The 23,271-nt window shown below is 49.0% G+C and overlaps 1 protein-coding gene across 2 annotated transcripts in view; it reads right to left on the reverse strand.

Moving 5' to 3' along the window:
- Positions 1 to 463: 463 nt before the first annotated feature.
- The window catches only part of tprg1 (tumor protein p63 regulated 1), a 103,382-nt gene continuing 80,574 nt past the window's right edge, over positions 464 to 23,271 (reverse strand). For both annotated transcript variants that reach the window (XM_064952652.1, XM_064952651.1), the window contains 2 exons: positions 10,270 to 10,423; positions 464 to 1,158 (listed from right to left, as the gene is read on the reverse strand). In XM_064952652.1, coding sequence (XP_064808724.1) covers positions 964 to 1,158; positions 10,270 to 10,423 — 349 coding nt within the window. In that variant the 3' untranslated portion in view covers positions 464 to 963. The remainder of the gene's footprint in view (positions 1,159 to 10,269; positions 10,424 to 23,271) is intronic.

Here is a 23,271-nt window from a genome sequence, read left to right on the forward strand (position 1 = left end):
CGGCAGCAGAACACGTGGTATATACTCACAAATCAGGGCACATTACCAGTAGCGTACTCTCTGTACTAACACACTATACAACTTTAAAACAGAGCTGACAAACACACCCTCTTGTTCCAGTAAGAGAATGACACAGGGATAATATCTTGTTCGTGTCCAAAATCTCATTCTATTCCATAAATAGTGCACTACCTAATCCCTAAGTAGTGCACTACTCTAGGGATTAGGGTGCCAATTTACGACACAACCAAAGGACCACGAAGGGGAGAAACTCCCATCGCAAACAGTGGTGAATTATTATAGCATCAGTGAAGAGGTCAAATGTAAAGCTCCTGGAATACCAAGGGAATCAATCATCCAGCCAAAGGGTCTGGTGAAATGGTGATGGTCCTGGCTGTTTGTACATTGAGCTATAAGTAATTAAGTTAGAGAACGGTAAAGTCAGATGAGCTGTAGAAGAGAGTCACGGTATTGTATACATTTTTATAAACTCTGGGACGGCAGGAACACACTTGGCACAGTAACTACGTAGGAAATGAACCCTAAAGGGGATCAGAATGACAGAACTACATTTAGACATGAACACTTTTCTACTAAAGGTACAGAAAAGTAAACTAACAAACACCAACATTTTCAAAATTGACCTCTGAAAATACATTTTAAATTAGCATCAAAACATATCCTTCCAACTATTAAATTATAAAAAACTACTTCAAATCTGTAAATAGGCAAAAATGATTGCAAACAAAGAAACAAAAAGAAATGAAGTAGAAATTCTAGTCTAGTTAAAGCTTAGTTAAAATCAGAGAGCGGACTATAAGGAATGACCAAGGGAAGACGAGACACCAGATTAAAAATATTTATAATGATACTTCATATCTGTCACTAGGCCGCCACAACTACAAACTATGATTAAGTAATCAAGTAGTAATGTACATTCAAAGATTCTAGCTAAAGCATTGTTTAAAAGCCGATGTTTCCCCGGGCCAGGCAGTATCCCAGCTTGTTCTGGTTCCCGATGAAGGACATCAGACCCACGTAGGACTCGATGAGCAGGGGCTGGTTCAGCACCAGGACTCCGTTGGCCTTCCCAGGGATGGGCTTCTTCAGGTGGGCCTTTTGGGCTGCCTCCGTCAGCTGCTCACGGAAGCTCTGGATCTGAGAGAGGGAGGGAGGGGAGGGAGGAGAGAGGGAGGGAGGGAAGAGAGGAGGGAGGAGAGAGGGAGGGAGGGAAGAGAGGAGGGAGGGGAGGGGAGAGAGGAGGGAGGGGAGAGAGGAGGGAGGGGGAGAGAGGAGGGAGGGAAGAGAGGAGGGAGGAGAGAGGGAGGGAGGGAAGAGAGGAGGGAGGGAAGAGAGGAGGGAGGGAAGAGAGGAGGGAGGAGAGAGGGAGGGAGGGAAGAGAGGAGGGAGGGGGGGGAGGGGGAGGGGAGGGAGGGGGAGGGAAGAGAGGAGGGAGGGGAGGGAAGAGAGGAGGGAGGGGGAGGGAGGGAGGGAGGGAAGAGAGGAGGGAGGAGAGAGGGAGGGGGAGGGAAGAGAGGAGGGAGGGGGGGGAGGGGGAGGGAGGGGAGGGAAGAGAGGAGGGAGGGGAGGGAAGAGAGGAGGGAGGGGGAGGGAAGAGAGGAGGGAGGGGAGGGAAGAGAGGAGGGAGGGGAGGGGAAGAGAGGGAGGGGGAAGAGAGGGAGGGGGGGAAGAGAGGAGGGAGGGGAGGGAAGAGAGGAGGGAGGGGAGGGAAGAGAGGAGGGAGGGGAGGGAAGAGAGGATGGAGGGAAGAATGAAGAAAGGGGGGAGAGAGAGAGGGAAGAGGAGAGGAAGAGAGGGGGGAGAGGAGAGGGAAGAGAGGGGGGAGAGGAGAGGGACGAGAGGGGGAGAGGAGAGGGACGAGAGGGGGGAGAGGAGAGGGAAGAGAGGGGGAGAGGAGAGGAAGAGAGGGGGAGAGGAGAGGAAGAGAGGAGGGAGGGGGAGAGGAAGAGAGGAGGGAGGGGAGAGGAAGAGAGGGGGGAGGGGAGAGGAAGGGAGGGGAGAGGAAGAGAGGGGGAGGGGAGAATGAAGAGAGGGGGGGGAGAGGAGAGGGAAGAGGAGAGGAAGAGAGAGGGAAGAGGAGAGGAAGAGAGGGGGGAGAGGGAAGAGAGGGGGGAGAGGAGAGGGGGAGAGGAGAGGGAAGAGAGGGGGGAGAGGAGAGGAAGAGAGGGGGGAGAGGAGAGGAAGAGGGGGGAGAGGAGAGGAAGAGAGGGTGAGGGGAGAGGAAGACAGGAGGAAGGGGAGAGAAAGAGAGGGGGAAGGGGGAGAGAAAGAGAGGGGGAAGGGGAGAGAAAGAGAGGGGGAAGGGGAGAGAAAGAGAGGGGAGAGGAAGGGAGGGGAGAGGAAGAGAGGGGGGAGGGGAGAGGAAGAGAGGGGAGGGGAGAGGAAGAGAGGGGGGAGGGGAGAGGAAGAGAGGGGGGAGGGGAGAGGAAGGAGAGGAAGAGAGGAGTGAATGGAGAGAGGAAGAGAGGAGTGAGGGGAGAGAGGAGTGAGAGAGATAACAGACCGCATTGACAAGCTGTTAAAAACAGTAGTTGGTTGACCAACTGCGTCTGACCAAAGAACATTATCCGTAATTTTCGGTTAATTTCCAGAAGACTCATTTGAATTGCCGCTTCTCGCCAACACCCAGCAGGAGGTTACTAGCACAGTGGACACCCGCTGCTTATTACTGTTGAACAGTCGGGTGTGTTTCCTCTATAAGAGAGGGAAGGAGAGAGGGAAGGAGAGAGGGAAGGAGAGAGGGAAGGCAGGGTGGCTTCATCCCTTCAAAACATGAAAAACATCCCAGTGGTAGATACCCACTACCCACGATGTAACGTAATCCCACCCACGCTGTAACGTAACCCCACCCACTCCAACGTAACCCCACCCACTCCAACGTAACCCCACCCACTCCAACGTAACCCCACCCACTCCGTGACGTAACCCCACCCACTCCGTAACGTAACCCCACCCACTCCGTAACGTAACCCCACCCACTCTGTAACGTAACCCCACCCACTCTGTAACGTAACCCCACCCACTCTGTAACGTAACCCCACCCACTCTGTAACGTAACCCCACCCACTCTGTGACGTTACCCCACCCACTCTGTGACGTAACCCCACCCACTCTGTAACGTAACCACACCCACTCTGTAACGTAACCACACCCACTCTGTAACGTAACCCCACCCACTCTGTAACGTAACCCAACCCACTCTGTAACGTAACCACACCCACTCTGTAACGTAACCCCACCCACTCTGTAACGTAACCCCACCCACTAACGTAACCCCACCCACTCTGTAATGTAACCCCACCCACTCTGTAACGTAACCCCACCCACTCTGTAACGTAACCCCACCCACTAACGTAACCCCACCCACTCTGTAATGTAACCCAACCCACTCTGTAACGTAACCACACCCACTCTGTAACATAACCCCACCCACTATAATGTAACCCCACCCACTCTAACGTAACCCCACCCACCCACTCTGTAACGTAACCCCACCCACCCACTCTGTAACGTAACCCCACCCAATCTGTAACGTAATCACACCCACTCTGTAACGTAATCCCACCCACTCTGTAACGTAACCCCACCCACTCTGTAACGTAACCCCACCCACTCTGTAACGTAACCACACCCACTAACGTAACCCCACCCACTCTGTAACGTAACCCCACCCACTCTGTGACGTTACCCCACCCACTCTGTGACGTAACCCCACCCACTCTGTGACGTAACCCCACCCACTCTGTGACGTAACCCCACCCACTCCAACGTAACCCCACCCACTCCAACGTAACCCCACCCACTCCAACGTAACCCCACCCACTCCGTGACGTAACCCCACCCACTCCGTGACGTAACCCCACCCACTCCGTAACGTAACCCCACCCACTCTGTAACGTAACCCCACCCACTCTGTAACGTAACCCCACCCACCCACTCTGTAACGTAACCCCACCCACCCACTCTGTAACGTAACCCCACCCACCCACTCTGTAATGTAACCCCACCCACCCACCCTGTAACGTAACCCCACCCACTCTGTAACGTAACCCCACCCACTCTGTAACGTAACCCCACCCACTCTGTAACGTAATCCCACCCACTCTGTAACGTAACCCCACCCACTCTGTAACGTTACCCCACCCACTCTGTAACGTAACCCCACCCACTCTGTAACGTAATCCCACCCACTCTGTAACGTAACCCCACCCACTCTGTAACGTAACCCCACCCACTCTGTAACGTAACCCCACCCACTCTGTAACGTAACCCCACCCACTCTGTAACGTTACCCCACCCACTCTGTAACGTAACCCCACCCACTCTGTGACGTAACCCCACCCACTCTGTAACGTAACCCCACCCACAATAACGTAACCCCACCCACTATAACGTAACCCCACCAACTCTAACGTAACCCCACCCACCCACTCTGTAACGTAACCCCACCCACCCTGTAACGTAACCCCACCCACCCACCCTGTAACGTAACCCCACCCACTCTGTAACGTAACCCCACCCACTCTGTAACGTAACCCCACCCACTCTGTAACGTAACCCCACCCACTCTGTAACGTTACCCCACCCACCCTGTAACGTAATCCCACCCACTCTGTGACGTAACCCCACCCACTCTGTAACGTAACCCCACCCACTATAACGTAACCCCACCCACTATAACGTAACCCCACCAACTCTAACGTAACCCCACCAACTCTAACGTAACCCCACCCACCCACTCTGTAACGTAACCCCACCCACACACCCTGTAACGTAACCCCACCCACCCACCCTGTAACGTAACCCCACCCACTCTGTAACGTAACCCCACCCACTCTGTAACGTAACCCCACCCACTCTGTAACGTTACCCCACCCACTCTAACGTTACCCCACCCACTCTAACGTTACCCCACCCACTCTGTGACGTAACCCCACCCACTCTGTGACGTAACCTCACCCACTCTGTAACGTAACCCCACCCATGCTGTAACGTAACCCCACCCACTCTGTAACGTAACCCCACCCACTCTGTAACGTAACCCCACCCACTCTGTTATGTAACCCCACCCACTCTGTAACGTAACCCCACCCACTCTGTAACGTAACCCCACCCACTCTGTAACGTAACCCCACCCACTATAATGTAACCCCACCCACTCTAACGTAACCCCACCCACCCACTCTGTAACGTAACCCCACCCACCCACCCTGTAACGTAACCCCACCCACTCTGTAACGTAACCCCACCCACTCTGTAACGTAACCCCACCCACTCTGTAACGTAATCCCACCCACTCTGTAACGTAACCCCACCCACTCTGTAACGTAACCCCACCCACTCTGTAACGTAACCCCACCCACTCTGTAACGTAACCCCACCCACTCTGTAACGTAACCCCACCCACTCTGTAACGTAATCCCACCCACTCTGTAACGTAACCCCACCCACTAAAGTAACCCCACCCACTAACGTAACCCCACCCACTCTGTAACGTAACCCCACCCACTCTGTAACGTTACCCCACCCACTCTGTGACGTAACCCCACCCACTCTGTGACGTAACCCCACCCACTCTGTGACGTAACCCCACCCACTCCAACGTAACCCCACCCACTCCAACGTAACCCCACCCACTCCGTGACGTAACCCCACCCACTCCGTAACGTAACCCCACCCACTCCGTAACGTAACCCCACCCACTCCGTAACGTAACCCCACCCACTCTGTAACGTTACCCCACCCACTCTGTAACGTTACCCCACCCACTCTGTAACGTTACCCCACCCACTCTGTGACGTTACCCCACCCACTCTGTGACGTAACCCCACCCACTCTGTGACGTAACCCCACCCACTCTGTAACGTAACCCAACCCACTCTGTAACGTAACCCCACCCACTCTGTAACGTAACCCCACCCACTATAATGTAACCCCATCCACTCTAACGTAACCCCACCCACCCACTCTGTAACGTAACCCCACCCACCCACTCTGTAACGTAACCCCACCCACCCACCCTGTAACGTAACCCCACCCACCCACCCTGTAACGTAACCCCACCCACTCTGTAACGTAACCCCACCCACCCACTCTGTAACGTAATCCCACCCACTCTGTAACGTAACCCCACCCACTCTGTAACGTAACCCCACCCACTCTGTAACGTAACCCCACCCACTCTGTAACGTAACCCCACCCACTCTGTAACGTAACCCCACCCACTCTGTAACGTAACCCCACCCACTCTGTAACGTTACCCCACCCACTATGTAACGCAACCCCACCCACTCTGTAACGTAATCCCACCCACTCTGTAACGTAACCCCACCCACTCTGTAACGTAACCCCACCCACCCACTCTGTAACGTAACCCCACCCACTCTGTAACGTAACCCCACCCACTCTGTAACGTTACCCCACCCACTCTGTAACGTAACCCCACCCACTCTGTAACGTAACCCCACCCACTATAACGTAACCCCACCCACTATAACGTAACCCCACCAACTCTAACGTAACCCCACCCACCCACTCTGTAACGTAACCCCACCCACCCACCCTGTAACGTAACCCCACCCACCCACCCTGTAACGTAACCCCACCCACTCTGTAACGTAACCCCACCCACTCTGTAACGTAACCCCACCCACTCTGTAACGTTACCCCACCCACCCTGTAACGTAATCCCACCCACTCTGTGACGTAACCCCACCCACTCTGTAACGTAACCCCACCCACTATAACGTAACCCCGCCCACTATAACGTAACCCCACCAACTCTAACGTAACCCCACCCACCCACTCTGTAACGTAACCCCACCCACCCACCCTGTAACGTAACCCCACCCACCCACCCTGTAACGTAACCCCACCCACTCTGCAACGTAACCCCACCCACTCTGTAACGTAACCCCACCCACTCTGTAACGTTACCCCACCCACTCTAACGTTACCCCACCCACTCTAACGTTACCCCACCCACTCTAACGTTACCCCACCCACTCTGTGACGTAACCCCACCCACTCTGTGACGTAACCTCACCCACTCTGTAACGTAACCCCACCCATGCTGTAACGTAACCCCACCCACGCTGTAACGTAACCCCACCCACTCTGTAACGTAACCCCACCCACTCTGTTATGTAACCCCACCCACTCTGTAACGTAACCCCACCCACTCTGTAACGTAACCCCACCCACTCTGTAACGTAACCCCACCCACTCTAACGTTACCCCACCCACTCTAACGTTACCCCACCCACTCTAACGTTACCCCACCCACTCTGTAACGTAACCCCACCCACCCATGCTGTAACGTAACCCCACCCACCCACGCTGTAACGTAACCCCACCCACCCACGCTGTAACGTAACCCCACCCACTCTGTAACGTAACCCCACCCACTCTGTAACGTAACCCCACCCACTCTGCTTATTACTGTTGAACAGTCGGGTGTGTTTCCTCTATAAGAGAGGGAAGGAGAGAGGGAAGGAGAGAGGGAAGGAGAGAGGGAAGGCAGGGTGGCTTCATCCCTTCAAAACATGAAAAACATCCCAGTGGTAGATACCCACTACCCACGCTGTAACGTAATCCCACCCACGCTGTAACGTAACCCCACCCACTCCAACGTAACCCCACCCACTCCAACGTAACCCCACCCACTCCGTGACGTAACCCCACCCACTCCGTGACGTAACCCCACCCACTCCGTAACGTAACCCCACGCTGTAACGTAACCCCACCCACCCACGCTGTAACGTAACCCCACCCACCCTCTCTGTAACGTAACCCCACCCACCCTGTAACGTAACCCCACCCACTCTGTAACGTAACCCCACCCACCCTGTAACGTAACCCCACCCACCCACAGACCTACTGCTGTTGTCCTCAGGTTACAGGACAGACAGACCTACTGCTGTTGTCCTCAGGTTACAGGACAGACAGACCTACTGCTGTTGTCCTCGGGTTACAGGACAGACGAGCCTACTGCTGTTGTCCTCGGGTTACAGGACAGACGGACCTACTGCTGTTGTCCTCGGGCTACAGGACAGACAGACCTACTGCTGTTGTCCTCGGGTTACAGGACAGACAGACCTACTGCTGTTGTCCTCAGGTTACAGGACAGACAGACCTACTGCTGTTGTCCTCAGGTTACAGGACAGACAGACCTACTGCTGTTGTCCTCAGGTTACAGGACAGACAGACAGACCTACTGCTGTTGTCCTCAGGTTACAGGACAGACAGACAGACCTACTGCTGTTGTCCTCAGGTTACAGGACAGACAGACAGACCTACTGCTGTTGTCCTCAGGTTACAGGACAGACAGACAGACCTACTGCTGTTGTCCTCAGGTTACAGGACAGACAGACCGACCTACTGCTGTTGTCCTCAGGTTACAGGACAGACGGACCTACTGCTGTTGTCCTCAGGTTACAGGACAGACGGGCCTACTGCTGTTGTCCTCAGGTTACAGGACAGACAGATCTACTGCTGTTGTCCTCAGGTTACAGGACAGACAGACCTACTGCTGTTGTCCTCAGGTTACAGGACAGACAGACCTACTGCTGTTGTCCTCGGGTTACAGGACAGACAGACTTACTGCTGTTGTCCTCAGGTAACAAGACAGACATACCTACTGCTGTTGTCCTCAGGTTACAGGACAGACAGACCTACTGCTGTTGTCCTCAGGTTACAGGACAGACAGACCTACTGCTGTTGTCCTCGGGTTACAGGACAGACAGACCTACTGCTGTTGTCCTCAGGTTACAGGACAGACAGACCTACTGCTGTTGTCCTCAGGTTACAGGACAGACAGACCTACTGCTGTTGTCCTCAGGTTACAGGACAGACAGACAGACCTACTGCTGTTGTCCTCAGGTTACAGGACAGACAGACAGACCTACTGCTGTTGTCCTCAGGTTACAGGACAGACAGACCGACCTACTGCTGTTGTCCTCAGGTTACAGGACAGACGGACCTACTGCTGTTGTCCTCAGGTTACAGGACAGACGGGCCTACTGCTGTTGTCCTCAGGTTACAGGACAGACAGATCTACTGCTGTTGTCCTCAGGTTACAGGACAGACAGACCTACTGCTGTTGTCCTCAGGTTACAGGACAGACAGACCTACTGCTGTTGTCCTCAGGTTACAGGACAGACAGACCTACTGCTGTTGTCATGTATGGTGGAGCTAGAGCCCACAAACCTCTAATAGTGGAGCTAGAGCCCATAAACCTCTAATAGTGGAGCTAGAGCCCATAAACCTCTAATAGTGGAGCTAGAGCCCATAAACCTCTAATAGTGGAGCTAGAGCCCATAAACCTCTAATAGTGGAGCTAGAGCCCATAAACCTCTAATAGTGGAGCTAGAGCCCATAAACCTCTAATAGTGGAGCTAGAGTCCATAAACCTCTAATAGTGGAGCTAGAGCCCATAAACCTCTAATAGTGGAGCTAGAGCCCATAAACCTCTAATAGTGGAGCTAGAGCCCATAAACCTCTAATAGTGGAGCTAGAGCCCACATACCTCTAATATTGGAGCTAGAGCCCATAAACTTCTAATAGTGGAGCTAGAGCCCATAAACCTCTAATAGTGGAGCTAGAGCCCATAAACCTCTAATAGTGGAGCTAGAACCCACAGACCTCTAATAGTGGAGCTAGAGCCCACAGACCTCTAATAGTGGAGCTAGAGCCCATAAACTTCTAATAGTGGAGCTAGAGTCCATCAACCTCTAATAGTGGAGATAGAGCCCATAGACCTCTACCCTACAACAGATGGACACCGGAGCTGAAATATTCTTCACAGAGGACAATTTAGCAGATTAACACTGGAGTGATAAATGATCAGATGAACATGTGCAGGAAGATATTGGTGTGCAAAAGAGCAGAAAAGTAAATAAATAAAAACAGTATGGGGATGAGGTAGGTAAAAATGGGTGGGCTATTTACCGATAGACTAATTACAGCTGCAGCGATTGGTTAGCTGCTTAGATAGCAGATGTTTGAAGTTGGTGAGGGAGATAAAAGTCTCCAACTTCAGTGATTTTTGCAATTTGTTCCAGTCAAAGGCAGCAGAGAACTGGAAGGAAAGGCGGCCAAATGAGGTGTTGGCTTTAGGGATGATCAGTGAGATACACCTGCTGGAGCGCGTGCTACTGGTGGGTGTTGCCATCGTGACCAGTGAACTGAGATAAGGTAGGGTGGTAGTGTGGTAAGGATGGTAAGATGGTAGGGTGGTAGGATACTCACCTCACAGAGAGCAGTGAACCTGTGGTCTATGTTCCTGACAGGGTGATAGGTAAAGGTGCTGAACGGGTAGTCTGTAGTGAACGGGTTCCATTTAGACAAGAACGAGGGTTCCCTTAGCCGGTCCCAGAACACACGCACACCCTCTCCTTCTCTCCTGAAACCACGGAACAACATTATTAGAACCCTCTCCTCTCCTGGAAACACAGAAACAACATTATCAGAACACACCCTCTCCTCCTCTCCTGGAAACACAGAAACAACATTATCAGAACACACCCTCTCCTTCTCTCCTGGAAACACAGAAACAACATTATCAGAACACACCCTCTCCTTCTCTCCTGAAAACACAGAAACAACATTATCAGAACACACCCTCTCCTCCTCTCCTGGAAACACAGAAACAACATTATCAGAACACACCCTCTCCTTCTCTCCTGGAAACACAGAAACAACATTATCAGAACACACCCTCTCCTTCTCTCCTGGAAACACAGAAACAACATTATCAGAACACACCCTCTCCTTCTCTTCTGGAAACACAGAAACAACATTATCAGAACACACCCTCTCCTTCTCTCCTGGAATCACAGAAACAACATTATCAGAACACACCCTCTCCTTCTCTCCTGGAAACACAGAAACAACATTATCAGAACACACCCTCTCCTTCTCTGCTGGAAACACAGAAACAACATTATCAGAACACAGCCTCTCCTTCTCTCCTGGAAACACAGAAACAACATTATCAGAACACACCCTCTCCTTCTCTCCTGGAAACACAGAAACAACATTATCAGAACACACCCTCTCCTCCTCTCCTGGAAACACAGAAACAACATTATCAGAACACACCCTCTCCTTCTCTCCTGGAAACACAGAAACAACATTATCAGAACACAGCCTCTCCTTCTCTCCTGGAAACACAGAAACAACATTATCAGAACACACCCTCTCCTTCTCTCCTGGAAACACAGAAACAACATTATCAGAACACACCCTCTCCTCCTCTCCTGGAAACACAGAAACAACATTATCAGAACACACCCTCTCCTCTCCTGGAAACACAGAAACAACATTATCAGAACACACCCTCTCCTTCTCTCCTGGAAAAACAGAAACAACATTATCAGAACACACCCTCTCCTTCTCTCCTGGAAACACAGAAAGCCACAGAACAACACAGTGGGACCCTCGCCCTTCCCTCGTGAAACCAAGAAACAGAAAACCAGCCAATTAACGGATACAGACAGACACCCTCTCCTCTCCTCCCGTCCTGAAGGAAAGCATAGTCAAAAACAATACAATCAGTTCTGCTGGTAGAGAACCATGGTTGCAACCCCAGGATAATGGGTTCGATTCCCGGGACCACCCAAACATAAAATGTATGCACACATGACTAGAATACGCTTTGGATAAAAGAGTCAAGCTAAATGTCATATATTATATACAGTATAATTATAAACCATAAACAAAAAACAACAACAGTCAACTAACAGTGAACATGTATATTTATCATCTGATTAAAATGATGCATTCATTTTATTCGGTCACAAAACATCAAAAATCAAAACTTGATGTTTTCACATTCTAAATATAATCACATAATCCAAGTAGAAACAGGCATCCCCCAGGGCAACAGATGTTTCAACAGGCATTCCCCAGGGCAACAGCTCTTTCAACAGGCATTCCCCAGGGCAACAGATATTTCAACAGGCATTCCCCAGGGCAACAGCTCTTTCAACAGGCATTCCACAGGGCAACAGATTTTTCAACAGGCATTCCACAGGGCAACAGCTCTTTCAACAGGCATTCCCCAGGGCAACAGCTCTTTCAACAGGCATTCCCCAGGGCAACAGATGTTTCAACAGGCATTCCCCAGGGCAACAGCTCTTTCAACAGGCATTCCCCAGGGCAACAGCTCTTTCAACAGGCATTCCCCAGGGCAACAGCTCTTTCAACAGGCATTCCCCAGGGCAACAGCTCTTTCAACAGGCATTCCCCAGGGCAACAGATATTTCAACAGGCATTCCACAGGGCAACAGCTCTTTCAACAGGCATTCCCCAGGGCAACAGATATTTCAACAGGCATTCCACAGGGCAACAGCTCTTTCAACAGGCATTCCCCAGGGCAACAGATTTTTCAACAGGCATTCCACAGGGCAACAGCTCTTTCAACAGGCATTCCCCAGGGCAACAGATATTTCAACAGGCATTCCCCAGGGCAACAGCTCTTTCAACAGGCATTCCACAGGGCAACAGATTTTTCAACAGGCATTCCCCAGGGCAACAACTCTTTCAACAGGCATTCCCCAGGGCAACAGCTCTTTCAACAGGCATTCCCCAGGGCAACAGATGTTTCAACAGGCATTCCCCAGGGCAACAGCTCTTTCAACAGGCATTCCACAGGGCAACAGATGTTTCAACAGGCATTCCCCAGGGCAACAGCTCTTTCAACAGGCATCCCCCAGGGCAACAGATGTTTCAACAGGCATTCCCCAGGGCAACAGCTCTTTCAACAGGCATTCCCCAGGGCAACAGATATTTCAACAGGCATTCCCCAGGGCAACAGATGTTTCAACAGGCATCCCCCAGGGCAACATATTTTTCAACAGGCATTCCCCAGGGCAACAGATTTTTCAACAGGCATTCCCCAGGGCAACAGCTCTTTCAACAGGCATTCCCCAGGGCAACAGATGTTTCAACAGGCATCCCCCAGGGCAACATATTTTTCAACAGGCATTCCCCAGGGCAACAGATTTTTCAACAGGCATTCCACAGGGCAACAGCTCTTTCAACAGGCATTCCCCAGGGCAACAGATGTTTCAACAGGCATTCCCCAGGGCAACAGCTCTTTCAACAGGCATTCCCCAGGGCAACAGATGTTTCAACAGGCATTCCACAGGGCAACAGATTTTTCAATCATTACTAATGACCTGCCAGCTCTGAGTAAAGCCAGTGTTTGTATGTATGCTGATGACTCAGTAATCAACACGTCAGCTACCACAGCAAGTAAAATCACTGAAATACTTAAAGAGTTCCAGTCAGTTTCAGAGTGGGTGGCAAGAAATAAGTTCATCCTAAATATTTCAAATACTAAAAACGTATTTGGGACAAATCTTTCACTAAACCCTAAACCTCAACAAAATCTTGTAAAGAATAATGTGGATATTGAGCAAGTTGAGGTGACTAACCTGCTTGGAGAAACCCTGGATTGTCATGGTCAAAACATGTTGATACAACAGTAGCTAAGATGGTGAGAAGTCTGTCCGTAATAAAGTGCTGCTCTGCCTTCTTAACAGCACTATCAACAAGGCAGGTCCTACAGGCCCTAGTTTCTACCTTCTTAACAACACTATCAACAAGGCAGGTCCTACAGGTCCTAGTTTCTACCTTCTTAACAGCACTATCAACAAGGCAGGTCCTACAGGCCCTAGTTTCTACCTTCTTAACAGCACTATCTACAAGGCAGGTCCTACAGGCCCTAGTTTCTACCTTCTTAACAGCACTATCAACAAGGCAGGTCCTACAGGCCCTAGTTTCTACCTTCTTAACAACACTATCAACAAGGCAGGTCCTACAGGCCCTAGTTTCTACCTTTTTAACAGCACTATCAACAAGGCAGGTCCTACAGGCCCTAGTTTCTACCTTTTTAACAACACTATCAACAAGGCAGGTCCTACAGGCCCTAGAGATTGACTTCATCACCATGTTAATTTATGAAAGGTATTGACATGTTGAATGCATCCAGCTGTCTGAACTACTGGCACACAGCTCAGACACCCATGCATACCATGCATACCCCTCAAGACATGTCAGTAGAGGTCTCTTCACAGTCCAGAACAGACTATGGAAGCCGTACAGTACTACATAGAGCCATGACTACATGGAACTCTATTCCACAGTACTACATAGAGCCATGACTACATGGAACTCTATTCCACAGTACTACATAGAGCCATGACCACATGGAACTCTATTCCACAGTACTACGTAGAGCCATGACCACATGGAACTCTATTCCACAGTACTACGTAGAGCCATGACCACATGGAACTCTATTCCACAGTACTACATAGAGCCATGACCACATGGAACTCTATTCCACAGTACTACATAGAGCCATGACTACATGGAACTCTATTCCACAGTACTACATAGAGCCCTGACTACATGGAACTCTATTCCACAGTACTACATAGAGCCATGACTACATGGAACTCTATTCCACAGTACTACATAGAGCCCTGACTACATGGAACTCTATTCCACAGTACTACATAGAGCCATGACCACATGGAACTCTATTCCACAGTACTACATAGAGCCATGACTACATGGAACTCTATTCCACAGTACTACATAGAGCCATGACTACATGGAACTCTATTCCACAGTACTACATAGAGCCATGACTACATGGAACTCTATTCCACAGTACTACATAGAGCCCTGACTACATGGAACTCTATTCCACAGTACTACATAGAGCCATGACTTCATGGAACTCTATTCCACAGTACTACATAGAGCCATGACTACATGGAACTCTATTCCACAGTACTACATAGAGCCCTGACTACATGGAACTCTATTCCACAGTACTACATAGAGTCATGACTACATGGAACTCTATTCCACAGTACTACATAGAGCCCTGACTACATGGAACTCTATTCCACAGTACTACATAGAGTCATGACTACATGGAACTCTATTCCACAGTAATACATAGAGCCATGACTACATGGAACTCTATTCCACAGTACTACGTAGAGCCATGACCACATGGAACTCTATTCCACAGTACTACGTAGAGCCATGACCACATGGAACTCTATTCCACAGTACTACATAGAGCCATGACCACATGGAACTCTATTCCACAGTACTACATAGAGCCATGACTACATGGAACTCTATTCCACAGTACTACGTAGAGCCATGACCACATGGAACTCTATTCCACAGTACTACGTAGAGCCATGACCACATGGAACTCTATTCCACAGTACTACATAGAGCCATGACCACATGGAACTCTATTCCACAGTACTACATAGAGCCATGACTACATGGAACTCTATTCCACAGTACTACATAGAGCCCTGACTACATGGAACTCTATTCCACAGTACTACATAGAGCCCTGACTACATGGAACTCTATTCCACAGTACTACATAGAGTCATGACTACATGGAACTCTATTCCACAGTACTACATAGAGCCCTGACTACATGGAACTCTATTCCACAGTACTACATAGAGTCATGACTACATGGAACTCTATTCCACAGTAATACATAGAGCCATGACTACATGGAACTCTATTCCACAGTACTACGTAGAGCCATGACCACATGGAACTCTATTCCACAGTACTACGTAGAGCCATGACCACATGGAACTCTATTCCACAGTACTACATAGAGCCATGACCACATGGAACTCTATTCCACAGTACTACATAGAGCCATGACTACATGGAACTCTATTCCACAGTACTACATAGAGCCCTGACTACATGGAACTCTATTCCACAGTACTACATAGAGCCATGACTACATGGAACTCTATTCCACAGTACTACATAGAGCCCTGACTACATGGAACTCTATTCCACAGTACTACATAGAGCCATGACCACATGGAACTCTATTCCACAGTACTACATAGAGCCGTGACTACATGGAACTCTATTCCACAGTACTACATAGAGCCATGACTACATGGAACTCTATTCCACAGTACTACATAGAGCCATGACTACATGGAACTCTATTCCACAGTACTACATAGAGCCCTGACTACATGGAACTCTATTCCACAGTACTACATAGAGCCATGACTTCATGGAACTCTATTCCACAGTACTACATAGAGCCATGACTACATGGAACTCTATTCCACAGTACTACATAGAGCCCTGACTACATGGAACTCTATTCCACAGTACTACATAGAGTCATGACTACATGGAACTCTATTCCACAGTACTACATAGAGCCCTGACTACATGGAACTCTATTCCACAGTACTACATAGAGTCATGACTACATGGAACTCTATTCCACAGTACTACATAGAGCCATGACTACATGGAACTCTATTCCACAGTACTACATAGAGCCATGACTACATGGGACTCTATTCCACAGTACTACATAGAGCCATGACTACATGGGACTCTATTCCACAGTACTACATAGAGCCATGACTACATGGAACTCTATTCCACAGTACTACATACAAGAGTCCCACACACTATACACCTTATGGAACAGGGTGAAGAGTCCCACACACTATACACCTTATGGAACAGGGTGAAGAGTCCCACACACTATACACCTTATGGAACAGGGTGAACTGTGAAGAGTCCCACACACTATACACCTTATGGAACAGGGTGAAGAGTCCCACACACTATACACCTTATGGAACAGGGTGAAGAGTCCCACACACTATACACCTTATGGAACAGGGTGAACTGTGAAGAGTCCCACACACTATACACCTTATGGAACAGGGTGAAGAGTCCCACACACTATACACCTTATGGAACAGGGTGAACTGTGAAGAGTCACACACACTATACACCTTATGGAACAGGGTGAAGAGTCCCACACACTATACACCTTATGGAACAGGGTGAAGAGTCCCACACACTATACACCTTATGGAACAGGGTGAAGAGTCCCACACACTATACACCTTATGGAACAGGGTGAAGAGTCCCACACACTATACACCTTATGGAACAGGGTGAACTGTGAAGAGTCCCACACACTATACACCTTATGGAACAGGGTGAAGAGTCCCACACACTATACACCTTATGGAACAGGGTGAAGAGTCCCACACACTATACACCTTATGGAACAGGGTGAAGAGTCCCACACACTATACACCTTATGGAACAGGGTGAAGAGTCACACACACTATACACCTTATGGAACAGGGTAAACTGTGAAGAGTCACACACACGGGTTCAAAGACACATAAAACACACACACTATACACACATAACATACACACACACTATACACACACACACATAACATACACACTATACACACACACTACACACACACACACACACACACACTATACACACACACATTATATACACACACATGACACACAGTATACACACACTTAACATACACACTATATCTATTGTGAAATCTGTTGGAAAATGTATTTTAATGTTTAAAAATTGTATTATAGTGTATATTACTGCCTTACTTTTTGCTGGGGACCAGGATCCAAAATAAACCCCAGGAAGAGTAGCTGCTGCCTTGGCAGGAACTAATGGGGATCCATAATAAACCCCAGGAAGAGTAGCTTCTGCCTTGGCAGGAACTAATGGGGATCCATAATAAACCCCAGGAAGAGTAGCTGCTGCCTTGACAGGAACTAATGGGGATCCATAATAAACCCCAGGAAGAGTAGCTGCTGCCTTGGCAGGAACTAATGGGGATCCATAATAAACCCCAGGAAGAGTAGCTTCTGCCTTGGCAGGAACTAATGGGGATCCATAATAAACCCCAGGAAGAGTAGCTGCTGCCTTGACAGGAACTAATGGGGATCCATAATAAACCCCAGGAAGAGTAGCTGCTGCCTTGGCAGGAACTAATGGGGATCCATAATAAACCCCAGGAAGAGTAGCTGCTGCCCTGGCAGGAACTAATGGGGATCCCTAATAAACCCCAGGAAGAGTAGCTGCTGCCTTCGCAGGAACTAATGGGGATCCATAAAAAAACCCAGGAAGAGTAGCTGCTGCCTTGGCAGGAACTAATGGGGATCCCTAATAAACCCCAGGAAGAGTAGCTGCTGCCCTGGCAGGAACTAATGGGGATCCCTAATAAACCCCAGGAAGAGTAGCTGCTACCTTCACAGGAACTAATGGGGATCCATAAAAAAACCCAGGAAGAGTAGCTGCTGCCTTGAAAGGGAACTAATGGGGATCCCTAATAAACCCCAGGAAGAGTAGCTGCTGCCTTGGCAGGAACTAATGGGGATCCCTAATAAACCCCAGGAAGAATAGCTGCTGCCTTGGCAGGAACTAATGGGGATCCATAATAAACCCCAGGAAGAGTAGCTGCTGCCTTGGCAGGAACTAATGGGGATCCATAATAAACCCCAGGAAGAGTAGCTGCTGCCTTGGCAGGAACTAATGGGGATCCCTAATAAACCCCAGGAAGAATAGCTGCTGCCTTGGCAGGAACTAATGGGGATCCATAATAAACCCCAGGAAGAGTACCTGCTGCCTTGGCAGGAACTAATGGGGATCCATAATAAACCCCAGGAAGAGTAGCTGCTGCCTTGGCAGGAACTAATGGGGATCCATAATAAACCCCAGGAAGAGTAGCTGCTGCCTTGGCAGGAACTAATGGGGATCCATAATAAACCCCAGGAAGAGTAGCTGCTGCCTTGACAGGAACTAATGGGGATCCTAATAAACCCCAGGAAGAGTAGCTGCTGCCTTTACAGGAACTAATGGGGATATATAATAAACCCCAGGAAGAGTAGCTGCTGCCTTGGCAGGAACTAATGGGGATCCATAATAAACCCCAGGAAGAGTAGCTGCTGCCTTGAAAGGGAACTAATGGGGATCCATAATAAACCCCAGGAAGAGTAGCTGCTGCCTTGGCAGGAACTAATGGGGATCCCTAATAAACCCCAGAAAGAGTAGCTGCTGCCTTGGCAGGAACTAATGGGGATCCATAATAAACCCCAGGAAGAGTAGCTGCTGCCTTGAAAGGGAACTAATGGGGATCCATAATAAACCCCAGGAAGAGTAGCTGCTACCTTGACAGGAACTAATGGGGATCCATAATAAACCCCAGGAAGAGAAGCTGCTGCCTTGGCAGGAACTAATGGGGATCCATAATAAACCCCAGGAAGAGTAGCTGCTGCCTTGGCAGGAACTAATGGGGATCCCTAATAAACCCCAGGAAGAATAGCTGCTGCCTTGGCAGGAACTAATGGGGATCCATAATAAACCCCAGGAAGAGTAGCTGCTGCCCTGGCAGGAACTAATGGGGATCCATAATAAACCCCAGGAAGAGTAGCTGGTGCCTTGACAGGAACTAATGGGGATACATAATAAACCCCAGGAAGAGTAGCTGCTGCCTTGACAGGAACTAATGGGGATCCATAATAAACCCCAGGAAGAGTAGCTGCTGCCTTGGCAGGAACTAATGGGGATCCATAATAAACCCCAGGAAGAGTAGCTGCTGCCTTGACAGGAACTAATGGGGATCCATAATAAACCCCAGGAAGAGTAGCTGCTGCCTTGACCAGAACTAATGGGGATCCATAATAAACCCCAGGAAGAGTAGCTGCTGCCTTGAAAGGGAACTAATGGGGATCCATAATAAACCCCAGGAAGAGTAGCTGCTGCCTTGGCAGGAACTAATGGGGATCCCTAATAAACCCCAGAAAGAGTAGCTGCTGCCTTGGCAGGAACTAATGGGGATCCATAATAAACCCCAGGAAGAGTAGCTGCTGCCTTGAAAGGGAACTAATGGGGATCCATAATAAACCCCAGGAAGAGTAGCTGCTGCCTTGACAGGAACTAATGGGGATCCATAATAAACCCCAGGAAGAGTAGCTGCTGCCTTGGCAGGAACTAATGGGGATCCATAATAAACCCCAGGAAGAGTAGCTGCTGCCTTGGCAGGAACTAATGGGGATCCGTAATAACCCCCAGAAGGGTAGCTGCTGCCTTGGCAGGAACTAATGGGGATCCATAATAAACCCCAGGAAGAGTAGCTGCTGCCCTGGCAGGAACTAATGGGGATACATAATAAACCCCAGGAAGAGTAGCTGCTGCCTTGGCAGGAACTAATGGGGATCCATAATAAACCCCAGGAAGAGTAGCTGCTGCCCTGGCAGGAACTAATGGGGATCCATAATAAACTCCAGGAAGAGTAGCTGCTGCCTTGGCAGGAACTAATGGGGATCCATAATAAACCCCAGGAAGAGGAGCTGCTGCTGACTAGCTGGGAGCCTTGTTTACAAATAGGTCTGTTTGACCTTAGAGACCTCAGGCCCTACAGCAGTAGCAGTGTCAGTGACTAACCTAAAACAGAATGCAGGTGCTTATGGGGTTTTAGGCTGGGTTCTGTACAGCACTTTGAGATATCAGCTGAAGTAGAAGGGCTTTATAAATACATTGGATTTGAAAGTACAACAGTCTGTCACTAGCCTATAACAGTACAACAGTCTGTCACTAACATACAACAGTATAACAGTACAACAGTCTGTCACTAACCTATAACAGTACAACAGTACAACAGTCTGTCACTAGCCTATAACAGTACCACAGTCTGTCACTAGCCTATAACAGTACAACAGTCTGTCACTAACCTATAACAGTACAACAGTCTGTCACTAGCCTATAACAGTACAACAGTCTGTCACTAGCCTATAACAGTACAACAGTCTGTCACTAGCCTATAACAGTCTGTCACTAGCCTATAACAGTACAACAGTCTGTCACTAACCTATAACAGTACAACAGTCTGTCACTAACCTATAACAGTACAACAGTCTGTCACTAACCTATAACAGTCTGTCACTAGCCTATAACAGTACAACAGTCTGTCACTAACCTATAACAGTACAACAGTCTGTCACTAACCTATAACAGTACAACAGTCTGTCACTAACCTATAACAGTACAACAGTCTGTCACTAGCCTATAACAGTACAACAGTCTGTCACTAACCTATAACAGTACAACAGTCTGTCACTAACCTATAACAGTACAACAGTCTGTCACTAACCTATAACAGTACCACAGTCTGTCACTAACCTATAACAGTACAACAGTCTGTCACTAGCCTATAACAGTACAACAGTCTGTCACTAGCCTATAACAGTACAACAGTCTGTCACTAACCTATAACAGTACCACAGTATGCCATTAACCTAGCTACTACCTCCAGGGCACATACTTTACTGAATGTGCAATCTGTTTACTAGGCTTACATGCCACCTGGCCACAGCATATTCCTTCCTCCAACTTCTTTTCTTTGCCAGTTTCTTTCTCTTGCAATTTTAAGTAAATATTTCTCTCTTTCTCTCGCTTGCTCTCTAAATGAAAAGGCCCTGAAGGCATATCTTTAAACAGCTAGGCCCAGAGCCATACTAACCCTGTAGAGTCTGGCAGTAAACAGAGCCCTACTAACCCTGTAGAGTCTGAGAGGTAAACAGAGCCCTACTAAACTAGAGTCTGAGAGGTAAACAGAGCCCTACTAACCCTGTAGAGTCTGAGAGGTAAACAGAGCCCTACTAACCCTGTAGAGTCTGAGAGGTAAACAGGGCCCTACTAACCCTGTAGAGTCTGAGAGGTAAACAGAGCCCTACTAACCCTGTAGAGTCTGAGAGGTAAACAGAGCCCTACTAACCCTGTAGAGTCTGAGAGGTAAACAGAGCCCTACTAACCCTGTAGAGTCTGAGAGGTAAACAGGGCCCTACTAACCCTGTAGAGTCTGAGAGGTAAACAGGGCCCTACTAACCCTGTAGAGTCAGAGGTAAACAGAGCCCTACTAACCCTGTAGAGTCTGGCAGTAAACAGAGCCCTACTAACCCTGTAGAGTCTGGCAGTAAACAGAGCCCTACTAACCCTGTAGAGTCTGGCAGTAAACAGAGCCCTACTAACCCTGTAGAGTCTGGCAGTAAACAGAGCCCTACTAACCCTGTAGAGTCTGAGAGGTAAACAGAGCTCTACTAACCCTGTAGAGTCTGAGAGGTAAACAGAGCCCTACTAACCCTGTAGAGTCTGGCAGTAAACAGAGCCCTACTAACCCTGTAGAGTCTGGCAGTAAACAGAGCCCTACTAACCCTGTAGAGTCTGAGAGGTAAACAGAGCCCTACTAACCCTGTAGAGTCTGAGAGGTAAACAGAGCCCTACTAACCCTGTAGAGTCTGAGAGGTAAACAGAGCCATACTAACCCTGTAGAGTCTGGCAGTAAACAGAGCCCTACTAACCCTGTAGAGTCTGAGAGGTAAACAGAGCCCTACTAACCCTGTAGAGTCTGGCAGTAAACAGAGCCCTACTAACCCTGTAGAGTCTGAGAGGTAAACAGAGCCCTACTAACCCTGTAGAGTCTGAGAGGTAAACAGAGCCCTACTAACCCTGTAGAGTCTGAGAGGTAAAAAGAGCCTTACTAACCCTGTAGAGTCTGAGAGTTAAACAGAGCCATACTAAACTAGAGTCAGAGGTAAACAGAGCCCTGCTAACCCTGTAGAGTCTGAGAGTTAAACAGAGCCCTACTAACCCTGTAGAGTCTGAGAGTTAAACAGAGCCATACTAAGCCTGTAGAGTCTGAGAGGTAAACAGAGCCCTACTAACCCTGTAGAGTCTGAGAGGTAAACAGGGCCCTACTAACCCTGTAGAGTCTGAGAGGTAAACAGAGCCCTACTAACCCTGTAGAGTCTGAGAGGTAAACAGAGCCCTACTAACCCTGTAGAGTCTGAGAGGTAAACAGAGCCCTACTAACCCTGTAGAGTCTGAGAGGTAAACAGAGCCTTACTAACCCTGTAGAGTCAGAGGTAAACAGAGCCCTACTAACCCTGTAGAGTCTGAGAGGTAAACAGAGCCCTACTAACCCTGTAGAGTCTGAGAGGTAAACAGAGCCCTACTAACCCTGTAGAGTCTGAGAGGTAAACAGAGCCCTACTAACCCTGTAGAGTCTGAGAGGTAAACAGAGCCCTACTAACCCTGTAGAGTCTGAGAGGTAAACAGAGCCCTACTAACCCTGTAGAGTCTGAGAGGTAAACAGAGCCCTACTAACCCTGTAGAGTCTGAGAGGTAAACAGAGCCTTACTAACCCTGTAGAGTCTGAGAGGTAAACAGAGCCATACTAACCCTGTAGAGTCTGAGAGGTAAACAGAGCCCTACTAACCCTGTAGAGTCTGAGAGGTAAACAGAGCCCTACTAACCCTGTAGAGTCTGAGAGGTAAACAGAGCCCTACTAACCCCGTAGAGTCT

The sequence above is a fragment of the Oncorhynchus masou genome, chromosome 31 (genome assembly GCF_036934945.1).
Source record: "Oncorhynchus masou masou isolate Uvic2021 chromosome 31, UVic_Omas_1.1, whole genome shotgun sequence".
NCBI lineage: Eukaryota > Metazoa > Chordata > Actinopteri > Salmoniformes > Salmonidae > Oncorhynchus > Oncorhynchus masou.